Source organism: Eubalaena glacialis, chromosome 7 (assembly GCF_028564815.1).
Source record: "Eubalaena glacialis isolate mEubGla1 chromosome 7, mEubGla1.1.hap2.+ XY, whole genome shotgun sequence".
NCBI classification, from domain to species: Eukaryota; Metazoa; Chordata; class Mammalia; order Artiodactyla; family Balaenidae; genus Eubalaena; species Eubalaena glacialis.
This window is the reverse complement of record NC_083722.1, coordinates 72,487,111-72,503,747: the sequence shown is the minus strand read 5'-3', so window position 1 is coordinate 72,503,747 and position 16,637 is coordinate 72,487,111. Positions and strand designations below refer to the sequence as shown.

General features: G+C 48.3%; 1 protein-coding gene across 1 annotated transcript; it reads left to right on the top strand.

The window, feature by feature from the left end:
* Positions 1-3,451: 3,451 nt before the first annotated feature.
* On the top strand, positions 3,452-15,761 carry ELP6 (elongator acetyltransferase complex subunit 6). Its single transcript, XM_061195326.1, is given in 7 exon segments — positions 3,452-3,961; positions 5,586-5,664; positions 6,963-7,033; positions 9,671-9,789; positions 11,185-11,386; positions 12,954-13,100; positions 14,610-15,761. Coding segments are annotated over 7 exon segments (1,257 nt in total). The 3' UTR covers positions 14,739-15,761.
* The last annotated feature ends 876 nt before the right edge of the window (positions 15,762-16,637 follow it).

Sequence of the window (16,637 nt, the reverse complement as noted above, 5' to 3'; positions counted from 1 at the left end):
AGTCATGCAAACTTTTGTGGATGCTTTTCCCATATAGGGTATATCAGAGTGTTGAGTAGAGTTACCTCTGCTGTACAGTAAGTCCTTGTGGATTATCTATTTTATACATGTTGCTCTGTATATGTGAATCCCAACGTCCTAATTTACTCCTCCCCCCACACCTTTCCCCTTTGGTAACCAACAATTGTGTTGTAACTCTGTCAGTCAGTTTCTCTTTTGTAAATTAGAACATTTGCGTCAGTTTCTCGATTCTATCTGTAAGTGATATCGTATGAGATTTGCCTTTCTCTGTCTGACTTACTTGACTTACTCTGATCACCTCTAGGTCCATCCATGTTGCTGTAATTGGCATGATTTCATCCTTTGATATGGCTGATAAATATCCCTTTGTATATCTATACCGCATCTTCTTTATCCAATCATCTGTCGATGGACATTTTGGTTGCTTCCATGTCTTGGCTATCGTATATCATGCTGCAAGCAATGGTGGTGTGCATGTGCCTTTTCACATGATGGTTTTCTCCGGACATAGGCCCAGGCGTGGAATTGCCAGGTCAGCTGGTAGCTCTATTTTTGTTTTTTTTCTTCAGGAACCTCCGTACTGTTGTGCATAGCGCCTGTTAGCAATTTACATTCCCACCAACAGCGGAGGAGGGTTCCGTTTTCTCCACGGCCTCTCCCGCATTTATTGTTTGTAGACTTTTTGGTGATGGCCATTCCGACTGGTGCGAGGTGATCCCTTGTTGTACGTTTGAATTGCGTTTCTCTAAGAATTAGCAATGTTGTGCATCGTTCCGTGTGGTTTTGTTTTAAACGGTGTGAGTACAGCTTCCCCGTTGAAATTGGCTGCTTGAAGGTCCGCCCTGTCTTGAATTCTTTTGATTACCTCGCTGAGGATCTTTCTTGGGGGCAGGTGTCATTTATAGCCCTGCAGGTTTTGTGAATATTAAGTGCCCATAAGCAGCGGGGTTAAAGTTGTTGTTATGGGAAACCGCCACAAGGCAGCAGCATTTCCTCCTGCCCAACTCTGGTTACTAAGGTACAGGGGCCTTAGGGCTAGTCCGGTTCCTGGGTTGTGAATTAGAGTGGAATGTGCCAGAAGAAACACCCAAGGACTTGTGTTCCTTTTCTCATTCCCCCTTACCCTCCCACCCCCTCCCCAGACAAATCCCAACCTCTGTCAAATCGCTATGCTGAGGGTGCTGTCGTATATAGGTGGGGCGCCTCTAAGGAAAGAGGCTGCACGTGGGAACCCCACCACCAGGAGACGTGCAGACCAGGTGACATTTCAAAGTTCTTCCAGCTCAGAGGCTCCACCATTCTTTGGGTGCACTAGGCTTGGTTGAGGTGTAGGAGGGCCCGCCAGGATCCGGAGACTGTGGTCCATCCAGAGGGGACCTGTCACTACAAGTCCAAGGGGGGCTGCTTTGCTACCACATCCTTCCCAGCTCCCTCAGCCCCAGGACAGTCCAGCCTTGGGACCCAAGTCTGCTGAGGCTTTAGGGATGTGACACCAGCCCCCGTCACCGAGCTCTGATTGGAATAGAATAGGCATTTCTTTCTTTTTTTAAAAAAATAATTTTTATTTTCTGTTGACATATAGTTGATTTACAATTATGTCATGTTGTTGTAGGTCTATGGCAACGTGATTCAGTTGTATATATTCATGTATCTATTCTTTTTCGGATTCTCTTTTTATGTAGGTTATTACTGAGTGTTGAGTATAGTTCCCTCTGGTGTACAGTAGGTCATTTTTGCTTATCTGTTTTATATGTATTAGTGGGTATATGTTAATCCCAACCTCCTTATTTAATCCTCTCACTGCGCTTTTTCCGTTTGGTAACCCTAAGTTTATTTTCTCCTTGTGTGATTCTGCTTCTGTTTTATAAATTAGTTCATTTGCATCAATTTTTCACTTCTACCTATAAGTGATATCATATATTTTTCTCTTTCTGACTGATTTTACTTTGTATGGTCATCTCTACGTTTATCTATGTTCCTACCAATGGCATTATTTCATTCTTTTTATGGCTGAGCAACAGGATTAAATTCTATGGTTCGCTGTGTTAACATGTCTTAGCACAGGGTGGTCTAACTAATGTGTGGCTATATTATTGGTATGAAGCGGCACGCATTTTCTGGGAAAGGGGATATTTCGGTTTTGTCTTAGACAATGTTCATGTTCTGTGGTCAACATGATGATGGAGTTGTGTAGTTTTGTCTTTATCCATCACAATGAGGCTGATGTTGATGTTTTGTGAAACTGTTCACACTCGACAGGAAAACATGGAGACCTAGCTTTGAGTGTCAGGGCAGCCCCTGGATGCCCCTGCCTGCTTTCCTCTTTCTCACATAGCAGTAATCCTGAAACATCCACTCTTAGCTGGAGGATCTAAGTGATTTTGACACATAGAGACAGGAGCCTCCATTTCCAGCCTAGATGCAGAGCTTCAGATAAGTGACTACATTCCACATCTATCTTTTTTTTTTTTAAATAAATTTATTTATTTATATTTTATTTTTGGCTGTGTTGGGTCTTCGTTGCCATGCACGGGCTTCTCATTGCAGTGGTTTCTCTTGTTGCGGAGCACGGGCTCTAGGCGCGCGGGCTTCAGTAGTTGTGGCTCGCAGGCCCTAGAGCGCAGGCTCAGTAGTTGTGGCACACGGGCTTAGTTGCTCCGAGGCATGTGGGACCTTCCTGGACCAGGGCTCGAACCCATGTCCCCTGCATTGGAAGGCGGATTCTCAACCACTGCGCCACCAGGGAAGCCCCACATCTATCTTAATCTTCTCATTTCCATGGAAACCCTGGGCTACTTTGCAGTCAGGCCACATTTTGACTTTTTCTTCAAACAGCTGTGCTCTGATGTGAACCCATCAAAACACTGCTTCATTTAAATTTCCCCTGAACCCAGATCCTCATACAACTTTCTCCTGTGCTTGTTGATAAGCCTGTGGGCTCCACTTGTTTGCTATCTCCCTCACTGTAATGATCAAATAAAATTGACTTCTTCGAATTACACGTTTATCCCTGGGGATCTGAGATTGATTGGGCTAGAACTATACATGGTATACTAGATATAAATGGTATGGAAAAAAAATAAAAGCGGGGGAAAGGATAAGAAGTGCTGGGGAAGGGGCTGTTTGCGATTTAAATAGGATGCTTACGAAACACCTCGGTGATAAAGTGACATCTGAACAAAGATCTGAAAGAAGTGGGGGATTTTTTGAACGGTTGAGTATCTAGGAAAAGAGCAGTAGGGGGAGGGGAAACAGTTAGTGCAAAAGCCCCGAGTAGGAGCTTGCAGAGCGTGTTTCAACCATACTTGGTCAGTGACCCTACATTGACAACCTCTTTAATTCCGAAACCTACCCCCACTCCATCGTTACTCCCTTATCCTGCTTTTTCATTTTTCCATAGAACTTTTCAATATATCATTCCGTGTTCATTATGTTTGTTTTCTGCTTTGCGCGAGGGAGGGCATCTTCGCCAGTCTGGGTCGCCGATGCAGCTCGAGCTTCTAGCAGTGTGGGGCACCCCGCAGGAGCTCGATAGGCCGTACTGTTCGGAGGCCCCGGGCCGGGGAGAGACAGCGGTCAAGGTAAGGAGGAAGAGACCGGTCTCCTGGGGCCTCGGTCGGGGGAAGCCCCTGCTGGAGACCCGCAGGTAAGGAGCCGCACCTCCCAGCGCCCCGGTCCCCCGGCCGGATGCGCATCCCCGCGCGTGCGCCGGGTGCGGCCCGGGTCAAGGCGCCCGTCCGATTGGCTGCGGCCGGCGCCTAGAAGCGGCGTTGCGCGTGCGCGCTCCTTCTGCGCGGTCTTGTGCCGTGGGTTTTGCTCTTCAGCCTCCGCTGTCTCCGTGGCACCCCCATCTTCCCGTCTAGGGTGCTCGTTCCCGTTGCTCGGAATGTTCCCGGAACTCAATAACCTTCTCAACACCACCCCTGACCAGGCGGAGCAGGTAAGAGATTGCACGGTCGGGAATGGGGCGCGTCCTGGCAGCGTGGCGGAAGACCGTACGGGAAGCGCACGCGGACCCGTGAGAAATAACGCGACGTCCGGGGACCCCGGGGCGCCTGGGAGTTGTAGTGCAAAGAGGGCCCGCCCGGGGCTGGCCTGGACATTTGGGCTTGTGGGAGGTGGGCATCTCGCGCCTTCTCATAGGTCGTGCGTGCCCTTGAAAGTCCATAGGAAGCATGTCCGACGTTTGGATTGGCTTAAGTTCACAGACGTGTACCGGGCGAGCCCTTTGCGTGTTCAGTGTGGTGGGAGTTCCGGCGCCCCAAAAGAGGCTGCCTGAGAGGAGAGGAGAGGAGAGTTCGACTCTCCACCCATCACGTGGGACCAGCTTCTTAACCATCCTGAGCCTCCCTCTGGCTCGGGAGCGCTCGGCAGGTCGCAGCGAATGCTGCTGCTCCTCTTCCTCCTCGTATTCTCGAATAGTGCTCTTTGAAGCTGCTCTCAGCCAACGTTGGATTGTAGGAGTCCACCTTTGGCACCACAGGCTCGCTACTCTTGTTTTCTTCTCCCTCCTCACACTCTAGGGCATTTCGAAAATTTCCACGCTTTCGCCCAAGGGTTACCTCTCCTAGGAATATACCTGACTTATTTCATAGCTGTTGTCTTTCTGATGAAATGGTAAGCTCTTCCAGAAAGACAGGACACCAAGTGTGTAAAGCCTTTTTATGACTCCTTCATGCCTGGCATATAGTATTCAGTGGATACTTGTGCATCTTAATTGCCCAGCAGTTCTTCTCTGCCCAAGCCTCCAGATGGCGCTGGTTACCTTGCCAGTTACTACTAGCACCTCCAAAGTCCAAGCCCAGGGCCACAGGGAATGGAGGATAGAAGTGGGCGCCAGGAAATGACAAATGGCGCTAGGGTTAACCCTCAAGTTCTGCTAGTGTGATCTTTCATATTTTATAAGTGAAAAAAATCACAACAGCACAGAGACGACCTTCCCTGTCACTGAGAAGGAACTAGGGGTGGCTGGAGCAGGGCAGCCAGGCCCTGCAGAGACCATTGTTAGAGGTCTTTCCAGGGCTCTCCATGATCAGAGCTCTGCCTGAAGCAGTTTCCAGGGCCTTTGGGAGGAGGACTTTGATACTGGAAGTCTCTGTCAACAACTACTTCTTCACTCTCCCCTACCTAGGGGACAGAATTGGAAGCAGGATTAGAAATAGGGAGGAAGCTGGATCAGATGACTTTTTAGAAGACCCCTTAAAATCTTGGCAGTCAGTGATTTTTGTTGGATTCCATGATAAAAGCTTCCTTTGTTCAGGATTTAATTCTCTCCAAGACTGGTGAGGAAGAGAAGGGATTCTATTCTTTATTGCCTTGGGAGTTATGAGGTTGAGATATGCTTGCCCATAATGAGTGACTTAATACCAATCATTTTAATTATTGGTTTTTCCATAATTTTGACTTGTTTTTTTCTTTTTGTGGTTAAATACACACACACACACATATGCAGAGTCTCCAGGTATAGAAATTTAGGGGTGGATACAACCGGCTAGATTTTGACACTCAGCTGACCTCTTTCCTGGGAGTCTAATTCATCTTTTTGTGTTCTTCTTAACTTTTAGGGGAAACTGACTCTACTCTGTGATGCCAAGACAGATGGCAGTTTCCTTGTGCACCACTTTCTCTCCTTCTATCTCAAAGGTATGGACTGTAGAAAAAGAAAACCCAAGGCAAAAAAAAAAAAAAAAGCCTGATTCAGGAAGCAATAGGAATCGTATTAACTAGCCAGGGCTTTGGTGTTCGGGCAGCCAGATGGCTGTTTATCAGGTAGCTGATTGCTGGACCATCTGGTTCCGTCTCCTACTTTGCCAGAGAGTGGCATGTGCTCCCTGTATCCAGTCCCGCCTTCCACTTCTCCACGTCCTGCATAGGCACTGCCACCCTGAGGTCCTTGTGTGGGCTTCTCATTTAGTTGCTCCTTGGTCCTTGTCTATTTTGAAGTCTCTAGGCACTTGACCCATTAACACTTTGCCCTGGCAGTAGATGCTTCCTAAAGAACACAGGGAAGAAAACAGCATGGCCACTGCAATTCACACACAGAAATTGATTAGAAGAAGAAAACAGCCAAATGAAAAAAAGACTTATTGATTCTCCTTGAGTCCCCACTGAGCCAGGCCAGGAAACAAGGTAGACCTTTGGCACTCTTAATTGTAATAATTTACAGCTTTGAAAGTTATTTTCCTTTCCAGATGATGTTATTGTCAGCTTATAAAGACCAAGAGAATCTACAGATAAATTATTAGAATTAATTATGTTCATAAGGTAGCTAGAGCTTCTTTGTGCTCTCCTTGTCTCCTCTTGGGTATAAGACTAGTTTAAAAAATCCATTGTAGGGCTTCCCTGGTGGCGCAGTGGTTGAGAATCTGCCTGCCAATGCAGGGGACACAGGTTCGAGCCCTCGTCTGGGAAGATCCCACATGCCGCGGAGCAACTAGGCCCGTGAGCCACAACTACTGAGCCTGCGCGTCTGGAGCCTGTGCCCCGCAACAAGAGAGGCCGCGACAGTGAAAGGCCTGCGCACCGTGATGAAGAGTGGCCCCCGCTTGCCGCAACTAGAGAAAGCCCTCGCACAAAAACGAAGACCCAACACAGCCAAAAACAAAACAAACAAACAAAAATCCATTGTATTTCTGTATACCAACAAGCAATTAGAAAAATATAATTTTTAAAAAAACCACAATTTCTTTTCAGTGGAACAAATTAAGATTCCTAGTAATACCTCTCACAGAGGAAGTACATCTCAGAATCAATGAAATAAGGTATTATTATTAAATACGAAAAAAAAGTACATCTTAGAATCAAATTGGGTATGGCAGGTTGCAAGGCCTCGGTTCTCTAGATCTGCCTCATTGCTTTTGTTTCCAGAGGTATGAAGTATACGAGACTGATGGTAAGTAGAGACTTTATTAAAAATCAGTTTATTTTATTTTATTTTCCAGCTAATTGTAAAGTCTGCTTTGTGGCACTCATCCAGTCCTTCAGTCACTACAATATCGTGGGACAGAAGCTGGTAAATATTTTTAGAACTCAGTGATGAGATCCCTGAGTGAGTGTGTGTGCCAGGCATGTGTGAGTGTGCTGTCAGGCTGGGCTTCCCTGTTTGGGTTGTGGAGAATTTAGCAAGGGAGGCACTAAGGAAACCATGGAATCCTGAACCCCTTATCTGAAGGGCTAAGGCAGCATCTCTACATGTTTTGTTAATTTATAAAGTTTGTAGAACCAGATCTGGTGTGTGTTTTTTAAAAATATTTATTTATTTATTTGGTTGCACTGGGTCTTAGTTTCGGCAGGCGGGCTCCTTAGTTGCGGCACGTGAACTCTTAGTTGCGGGATGCATGTGGGATCTAGTTCCCTGACCAGGGATCGAACCCGGGCCCCCTACATTGGGAGTGCGGAGTTTTATCCAGTGCCCCACGAGGGACGTCCCAGATCTGTTGTTAATTAATCAAACTCTTCTGTTGAGTCTGGACCAGTTGAGGTTTTCTCCTTCTCGGTGTGAGCTTTAATCTTGTTCCTAGTGAGTGAGAGATCACAGCTTGGTCTGCTGCCAAGTTGAGTGCCTCCCACTGTGTCTCCCTAAGTCTAGGGCTTAGGACCCAAATGTGGGGAGAGGCAGGCGCTTTTGTCATGTGCCTCTTACCTCATCTTGGTCTGCCCCTCATCTCATTAGATGCAGCCAAGCAAGAATAAGATGGCCCAGAGGCTGGTGAACCTCCTGGCCTGGCTTGGCCCATTACTTGTGACCTGTGACCTGGTGAATTTACTGGGTTGTTATTGTAGTGTGTTTTTTTGTTTGTTTGTTTTTTTAAAGTCCTGCTAGGATTTTTTTTTAAATTTATGTTATTTATTTCTTGGCTGCGTTGGGTTTTTGTTGCTGTGCGCGGGCTTTCTCTAGTTGCCGTGAGCAAGTGCTACTCTTCGTTGCAGTGCGCGGGCTTCTCATCGCAGTGGCTTCTTTTTGTTGCGGAGCGTGGGCTCTAGGCGCGTGGGTTTCAGTAGTTGTGGCACGCAGGCTCAGTAGTTGTGGTGCACGGGCTTAGTTGCTCTGCGGCACGTGGGATCTTCCTGGACCAGGGCTCGAACCTGTGTCCCCTGCATTGGCAGGCAGATTCTTAACCACTGCGCCACCAGGGAAGTCCCTTGTAGTGTGTTTTTGCTTTTTGTTTTGATTAGCTCAGCCTCAGAGAGGGAGGGAACCAGGCCACCCATCAGCAGTGATCTTTGAAGTGCCAGGCATACTATTGGGCCACATCACTGCCTCTTCTCTGATGGGGAGAAAACAATGAGAGAGTGAGAGAAGGGTAAGCTCTTTCTCATCCTTTGCAGGGAAGGGAGAAGTTCCTGTGTTAGAGGTCAGATCGTGAGCTCAGGGAGCACTATCATGTCACGAACGTGTGTTGCATTCCAGGTCTGTGAGGCATGTCTGTGGCCCTAGCATCTGTTTTTATAGATGAGAAAGTTGTGTATTCTCATATCCAGTTTGGCTGCTTTTTCTGTTACCTTGGAATCATCAACACGGCAGGAAAGACATGCACAGCACTGGGTGTGCAAAGTACTAGAGCGTGAGCTTCCATCCTCTTGGTGTATTATTGTTCTTACATCAGGAGAATGGTAATGAGTGAGAGTAAAGGTGATGATCAGGAATCCTCTCTGCCAGGGTGGCTACGTTGCTAATGGTGTTGCATATAGTGAACTCTGGTGTATGAATGAGTGATTGAGGCCTGGTCTAGGGACATGAGGAGTCTAAGAAGTTCCATGTCACCTGTTTCTGCACAGACAGAACGGTGGGTTGCACATTTAGATGGTGTCACCATCTCTGGGTGTTTGTTGAAATGCACATTCTTGGGCCCTGCCCCCAAGGCTTCTGGTTCTGGAGATCTGGAGTGGGGCTCAGGGATCTGCATTTTAATCAGGTATCTCAAGAGATTCTTAATTGCGTGTTTCATGAAAACCTATATTTAAGAAGTGCTGGTCTAGAGCAGGGGTTGACCAACCACAGCCTGCACCCCCTGTTTTTTGTAGATAAAGTTTTATTAGAACACAGCCAGCCCCATTTGCTTATGAATGGTCTATGGCTGCTCTTGCTCTACGGTAGCAGAGTTGAGTAGTTGCAGCAGAGAATGTCATCCTGCCACCGTCTTTACTGTTATTATTTACTTACTGTATTTTTTTTTGAATATTTGAATTTTATTTTATTTATTTTTTTATACAGCAGGTTCTTATTAGTTATCTATTTTATACATATTAGTGTATACATGTCAATCCCAATCTCCCAATTCATCCCACCACCCCCCCCACTTACTGTTTTTAAAATTTTGTAGCTACATGCCCTTAAAAAAGAAACTTTATATTACTATTATAAATTAAAAACCAGTACTTGGTAATCATAAAAATAAACATATAAGCAAAAGAAAGTAAATTAAAAAAAATGTGACAGGTAAATGTAAATGCACATCTGAAAGCAGAACGGGGATTGTGTGTTGGGAACACCCAGGGGAGGCAAGACATGGGCTCCTCCGGAGGGTGGACAGGCACACGTCTGCAGGGTTCAGAACGTGTCCGGAGCCCTCTCGTGAGCTGGAGTCTAGCCTCTCTGGTGGGTCCCCCGCAAGGCGCAGGAACTCACTCGCCTCTCCGTCGGGTGTAGGGTGTCAGCCTGACCACAGCGCGGGAATGCGGGCAGCTCGTGTTCCTCGAGGGTCTCAAGTCTGCGGTGGACGTCTTCTTTCGGCCTCAGGAGGAGCCACACCCCCTGCAGTTCCTCAGGTCAGTCAGCCCACGACCCAGCCCAGAGCACACCTGGCAGGTAGGCCCAGCCCAGGGTTGCTGTGTGATTCCTTCTCCTCAGTGTATGGGAGGGCAGAGCTGGCGTCAGGAGTCAGACACCTCCCTGGTATCGCAGCATTATCGGAAGGTCCTTGGCTCTGACCGTGGGCCAGAGGGTGTGTGGCTGTCCCTGAAGCGACAGAAAACATTATTTGCTGGACATGTGGCAGAATAGTGTGCTCTGCTGGTTTTTCCAACCCTGGCTCAGAGCCCTGGCACACACCTCTGTTCTGTTCTTGGCTTGATACGGGGTCAGCAAACTACGGGCCATGAGCCGGCTACCTGTTTTGGTAAATAAAGTTTTGTTGGAATAGCCACACTCGTTTGTTCGCGTATTGTCCCTGGCTGTCTGGCACTACAGCAGCAGAGGTGAGAGTTGAGACAGGGACTGTATGACCCACAAGCCTAAAATATTTACTGTTGGCCCTTTAAGAAAAAGTTTGTTGCCTGCAGGTTGGTGTTCCTGCTTCTTGTCTTTCATGAGCATCAGTCACAGATGTAGCAGATGCCGCACCTGGCTGCTGTGCTTCCTCCACCCCAGGGAGTCTGTACGGGACCTCTCCCTGCTCTGCGCTCCCTCAGACTCAGCCTTACGTAGTGGCCGGGCTCAGTGTGGAGTCAGAAGGCCACGTGTCCTGACCCTGTGTGTGTGGCCTGGGGCACAGCCCTTCGCATCTCTGAACCTGGGTGTCTGTCTGAATGCGTGGGCTTGGTTTACACCTGAGCCCAGGTTATAGGGCACTGTTGTCCCTGCTGTCAGTGGGGCTCAGCCCTGGAGTGTGGGGCAGTGGGGCCAGTGCCTGGGCCCCGGGCCCCGACCTATTGCTGGGAGACAACTGCTGTAGTCACTGGGGAGATGGAGGTAGCAGGGCCATGTGTGTCAGAAACAGGTCGGACCTGGTACACACACGAGCACACTGGTAGCCCTTAGACTGCTGCCCTCACCCCCAGGACGCCTGAACCGTTGCTTAGCTTTCATACCCAATTGTGACCTCCTGGGAAGGCCTCTCCTGCCCAGTCCCAATGAGTCTTTCAGATGCCTTAAGCTCTTGGATTGAGAGGCTGTATGAGCCTCGGGGGCTGTTTATTTCTGTGTCTGCCAGTGTTTAGCACAGTGCTTTGTACCTAGTAGGCCTCAGGGAATATTTGAACTGAAGTTAATGTCCTCACGTGTGCATGCGTGCCTTTTCTTTCCAGCCAGATCGTGAGCCCCTTGGTGCCAAGGACTGGAATCCAGTTCCTTCCCTCCCCCAACCCTTTCCTGTGGTGCTGTGCAGTCTCATAAGCACTTGTAGAGCACGTGAGCTCTCTGGTAACTTCTGCCCTGTGTCCCAGGGAGGCCAACTCTGGGAACCTGCAGCCGCTGTATGAGTTTGTGCAGGAGGCCCTGAAGCCCATGGACAGTGGGGAGGCTGCCTGGAGGTGCCCGGTGCTGCTGGTGGACGACCTCAGTGTGCTGCTAAGCCTGGGCGTGGGGGCAGTGGCGGTGCTGGACTTCGTCCACTACTGCAGAGCCACCGTGTGCCGGGAACGGAAGGTAATCATGGGCCTGCTCCCTGTGCTCCTGCCTGTGACCCGTACGGGCCGACAGGCCCAGGCCTCACTTGCTTGCAGTGATCTTTTCTGTTTAAGTGCTTGGGGCTTTGGCTTTACCCTGGCAGGCCCAGGAACCTTTCCGTCAATGCACCTTGCTCTCCACTACCTGCCATTGATGAAAAATAAGGCCCTGAAAACTAAAAGGGTGCCGGCACTGTCTTTAACGGGGCTGGTCATTTGTGGTACTGCTGCTGTCCCCGCTCTGCCACGCGCTGTCATATCGCTCTGAGTGTGTTTTGAAGGTTGGCTGAGATAATGGGTGTAAAACTGCTTTAAAAATTGTGAGGTGAAAAAAAAAAAAATTGTGAGGTGAAGGGACCTCCCTGGCGGTCCAGTGGTTAAAACTCTGTGCTTCCACTGCAGGGGCATGGGTTTGATCCCTGGTCGGGGAACTAAGATCTCGCATGCCGCAAGGTACAGCCAAAAAAATAAAACAATATGAAAATTGTGAGGTGCAATACAGGGATAGGGTGTAACCTTCATTGTCAAGTGGTGAGGCAGAAATAGAAATTCTGCCATACTAGAGATTTTAACAAAATAGGAACAGCTGTGGTGCCCATCTCCCAGGAACCAGACTGCAAGAGTTAAGTGAGGGGAAGCTTGTTGCACGGCAGCTCAGCGTGTGGCCCACAGGGCCAGGTTGGGTGCAGAGCAGTGGGGAGGGGGTAAATGGGTTGGCCAGGGGTGTGTGGATCCAGCAGTGCATGTTGCTCACCTCCTGCGTGCAAGGTCCTGCCTGGAAGCTGGGGTCAGGGGACCTTCTGAGGCCATCCTGGCTACAGTCACAGGGCCAGGTGCCAGGGTGATGGGGAGAGAAGGGAAGGAGGAGGAAATGTATGGGGCTTGGAGGACACAGTTCACTGGGGCTTGTGGAGGGAGTGAAGCAGTCAGAGTCAGCTTCTGCAGCTCAGCCTGCTCTGTGGCCCACTACCAGCCTCTTTTTGTAACAATACTTCCTTTAGTTGAAAAAGTAAAACTTGGGAATAGCTCAGTAAAGAAAAAAAGAAGATATAAACAGTATAAAGGCTATTTTAGCCAAAAGTAATTGTCTCTTTTCCTCCGTTGTATATCCTTCCAGAGAGTCTATGCAGTCATGAACACGTTTGTATGTGCACTTGTCTCCCTGCATTTTTCTTCACATTATTGGTAACCTACCATTCACACAGTTTGGTACTTCTTTTCTTTCACTAACGCACAGTATGTTTTGCTGTCCATTGCCCCAAAACAGAACACACAGATCTGCTTTATTCTTTTTAACAATTGGACACTACTCCTTGCTTGTGGATGGATTGAGCTGAAGTACAGGTTGGATGTGCTGGTGAAACTATCCAGCAGATGATTGCAGTTATGGTCCTGGAGCCCAGGCACGGGTGCTTCCCACAAAGCGGATGCTACAGCTGGGAGGCTGATCTGTGAGAGGGGTGCAGGGCAGTGGAGGCTCTGAGAGCCCAGCACACCCTGGTCCTGGCGTCCCTTGCCATCAGTCTCCATCATGGTCTCTGTTGCAGGGAAATGTAGTGGCCCTTGTGCACGACAGTGGAGATGCTGAGGACGAGGAGAATGACATCCTGCTGAATGGCCTTGGTCACCAGAGCCACCTGATACTGCGGGCTGAAGGCCTGGCCACCGGCTTCTGCAAGGACGTTCATGGGCAGGTGCGCAGGGGCTGGGGCTCACTGGGAGCTGCTCGCCTCCCGAGTCTAGGCTGCCCGTGGGATAGTGTCCGGCTGTGCGGTGGTCTGGTTGGGGCGTGCCCTCAGGTGGAAGGGAAGCCTCAGAAGTTGTGTGAATGCAGGTCAGAGTCCGCCCCAAGTGGTGCTTGGCCCCATGCACCAAGGCAGGTTTTCCATGGTGGTCCATTTGCAGCCAAAGGGGAGCTCCTGAAGAGAAGATGGCTGTCTACAGGGGAAGGCAGTAAACAGCGGAATTCCTCTGCAGGACCACAGCAGGCTTTGTATATTCAGGCCAACACCGTTCCTTTTAAAATAGATACTTGGGACTTCCCTGGTGGCGCAGTGGTTAAGAATCCGCCTGCCAATGCAGGGGACCTGGGTTCAAGCCCTGGTCCGGGAAGATGCCAAATGCCGCGGAGCAACTAAGCCCGTGCGCCACAACTACTGAGCCTGCGCTCTAGAGCCGTGAGCCACAACTACTGAGCCCACGTGCCAGAACTACTGAAGCCTGCGTGCCTAGAGCCCATGCTCCGCAACAAGAGAAGCCACGGCAATGAGAAGCCCATGCACCGCAACTAGAGTAGCCCCTACTCGCTGCAACTAGAGAAAGCCTGCGTGCAACAAGGAAGATCCAACGCAGACAAAAAAAATTTTTTTTAATAAAAATATAATAAAATAGAGACTTGGGGAGACCATTCCCCTGGCTGGCGTTGCCGCCCCCACTGCTGCCTCTGCCTGGGATGTTCGGAGTACTTAGGTGGAAGCTGAGTCCTGCCCTGGGAGGGAGGTCAGGTTCTCCCCATGCCCAGGGGCTGCCGTGGTTCTCTGCCTTCTGAAACTTCTCTTTTGGGATCACCCCAAAGCCTTTACCACCTCTTCCAGGTTAACTTCATGTTGACCACTTTTGACCCTTTAAGGGTGGGTGGGCGTTTTGGCCCAGAGTCGTTCAGAGTCAGGTGTGGAAAACGAAGCACAGGCCCAGAGATGCTGTGCTGGTGGTGCACCCCAGGCATAGCCTGAGGAGAAGCTTCTGCCGGCAGCTTATGGCTCTGAAGCCAGTCAGCCCCCCAGAACTTTCTAGTCACTAGAGACAAATGTCCAGTCTTCCTGAGCCTCGGAATTGAGTGTACACATTCTGTTGTGTTGATTTTCAAAATTCATCTAGCCAAAAAGTACAAAACTATGCACACAGAAAAGACCAAAGGGATATACACAAAAATACTTTAATGGTTCTTCTCTGGATGGGTTTTTTCTACCTTTTACTTTTCTTTGTCTCTCATGTTTTCTGTAATGAGCAAATATTACTATTGTAATGGAGGGGAAACCTTTATTTTTAGGTGGCTGGTAGTAAGCTTTGTTTTGGAAGTCGGTCCCATTACTGCATGGTGCATGACCTCAATTGAAGGTCACCGATGAAGCAGGAAGGGTTCACAATGGAGCAGGTATTTGGGGGGGGCCTTTCCTCTTTCACTCTTCTTCTTTGTCACTTAGCTGAGGATCCTGTGGAGGAGACCATCACAGCCCACAGCCCAGCGAGATCGGAGCCTCACTTACCAGTACAAGATACAGGACAAGAATGTGTCCTTTTTTGCCAAAGGAATGTCTCCTGCTGTTCTGTGACCTGATTTAGGGCCAGCTGAAGCTACCTTGGACTATTTTTAGTTGTGAAAGATAAAGCAACTGAGCAGAAATGGATCTTTACACCTTTGTTGTGGACTGACAGTTCCGCTGTGACCCAGGGATGGTGAAATGGTGCTGTGATGGTTGCCTTTGTTCCCCTGGGCCCTGTTTAGAAAACACATGAGGAAGCTGCAACCCTGCCTCAGCTGAGATGCTGCATGTTGAACTGGGTGAAATGGGTCCTTTGGAGCTTTCCTCGTAAACACGCTTTAGCCCCAGCTGCCCATTTTTGGTTGTGATGCCTTTCAGAGCCAGAGTGGGTGTGGATGTACTAGCCAGGAGGCAGTCCTGGATGGCAGGTGTCCAAGGTGACAGCTAGGATATTCGTGGCCGGCACAAAGTGAGTTCCCACCTCATGGCTTCCTGTGGATTGTCTCATTTCATTTTCACCTTCATCCTGAAAAAGTATTTTCTTCTTCAGTCCAGTCAGGAAATAGGCTTCGAGAGGTTTGGAAGCACGCTCAAAGCTGTAGAGCCTGCTGCCAGTAACGGAGGCCTGACTGAAGTCCACGCTTGCTGACTGACCCTCATGGAAACCAGAGGCAGGCTCCTGCCCAGTTCACAAGTTGGCTCTTCTTGTTTCTGTCGTAGCTGAGCACCTTGCCCATATGCTGAGGAGACCAAGCCATCGTGGGCCCGGCACCCTGGCCTTGGCCACACGAGGCCCCATGTAGGGCACAGGTGTGCATGGCCTTGGTGAGGGGGGGAAGGAATGTTCTTGCTGCCAGGTAGGCTAGGACCTTGGGGAGGAGCCAGTGCCTCCCTCACCTGTGAAGACTGAAGGCGGTGAGCTCTTCCCCAGCATCCTGTAGATGCCACTTGCCACACTTAGCCCTTCAGTCAGGGTCACCTCTGAGTATTCTCTTAGAATGGGTACATTTTATTGTATGTACATTATACCACAAAGAATCTGATTTTAAAAATAAATAAAATGGAAAAATAACACTGCTTTGCAGGGACTAAGGAAGTTTCATATCCATTGTTTAATTTTAACTTTTTTTTTAACATTTTTTAGTCTTTGCAAAAGGGAACAATTTATCACCCCGCTCCTCAAGTCATACTGACTATTGTGTTAGTTTTCCCATTGAAACAGTAGCTGCTTTTCTTCTCAAAATACTGCAGACTTGATAGAATATTTTAAAATTATGAGTGTAACTTAAAAAGAAAGTAGTCATGAAAGAACCAATGATTCTTTTATTAATACGTCAGTATTTATACAGCTTCATATGGGCTGCAGTTCTGAATGGGTAAGGCACCACAAAACATTTTTTACATGATATGCTATTATATTTCTTCACTTGATTTATAAATGTTTTCATTAAATTTTTAATGTTTAATGGCTACTTGACATTTTTTGGTGTCATTATATTCTAATTTGCTTAGGTATTCTCTGGGCATGTCGGGTTCTGATTTTTGTAATTATAAATTGTGCTGTTATGAATTTTACATCTATACCTGTTTGGGGATGGGGGTAAGTATTTGTTTCCTTAGAACATTCATTCATTCAACAAATACTGAGCACCTTCTGAGGGTATGACAGTGACAAAATAGGTCCCTGCCCTTGAAGAGCTGATGTTCTAGTAGAGGAGACAGAGACAGTCAACAGAATTGAGAATTTAGAGACATAGAGTTAGACCATGATAAGTGCTCTAAATAAAGCAGGGAGGAGGCCTACAACGGGTGAGGAATGATGACATTTTAGAGCCTACTCCCTGAAGTGGAATTTCTGAATGAAAGCATGGACTGACCCTCATATGTCATCAAGTTGTTCTTCAGGATGATGGCGCCAGTTAACAGTGATCTATAGGTTTCCTCCACCAACATTGGGTTAATGACTAG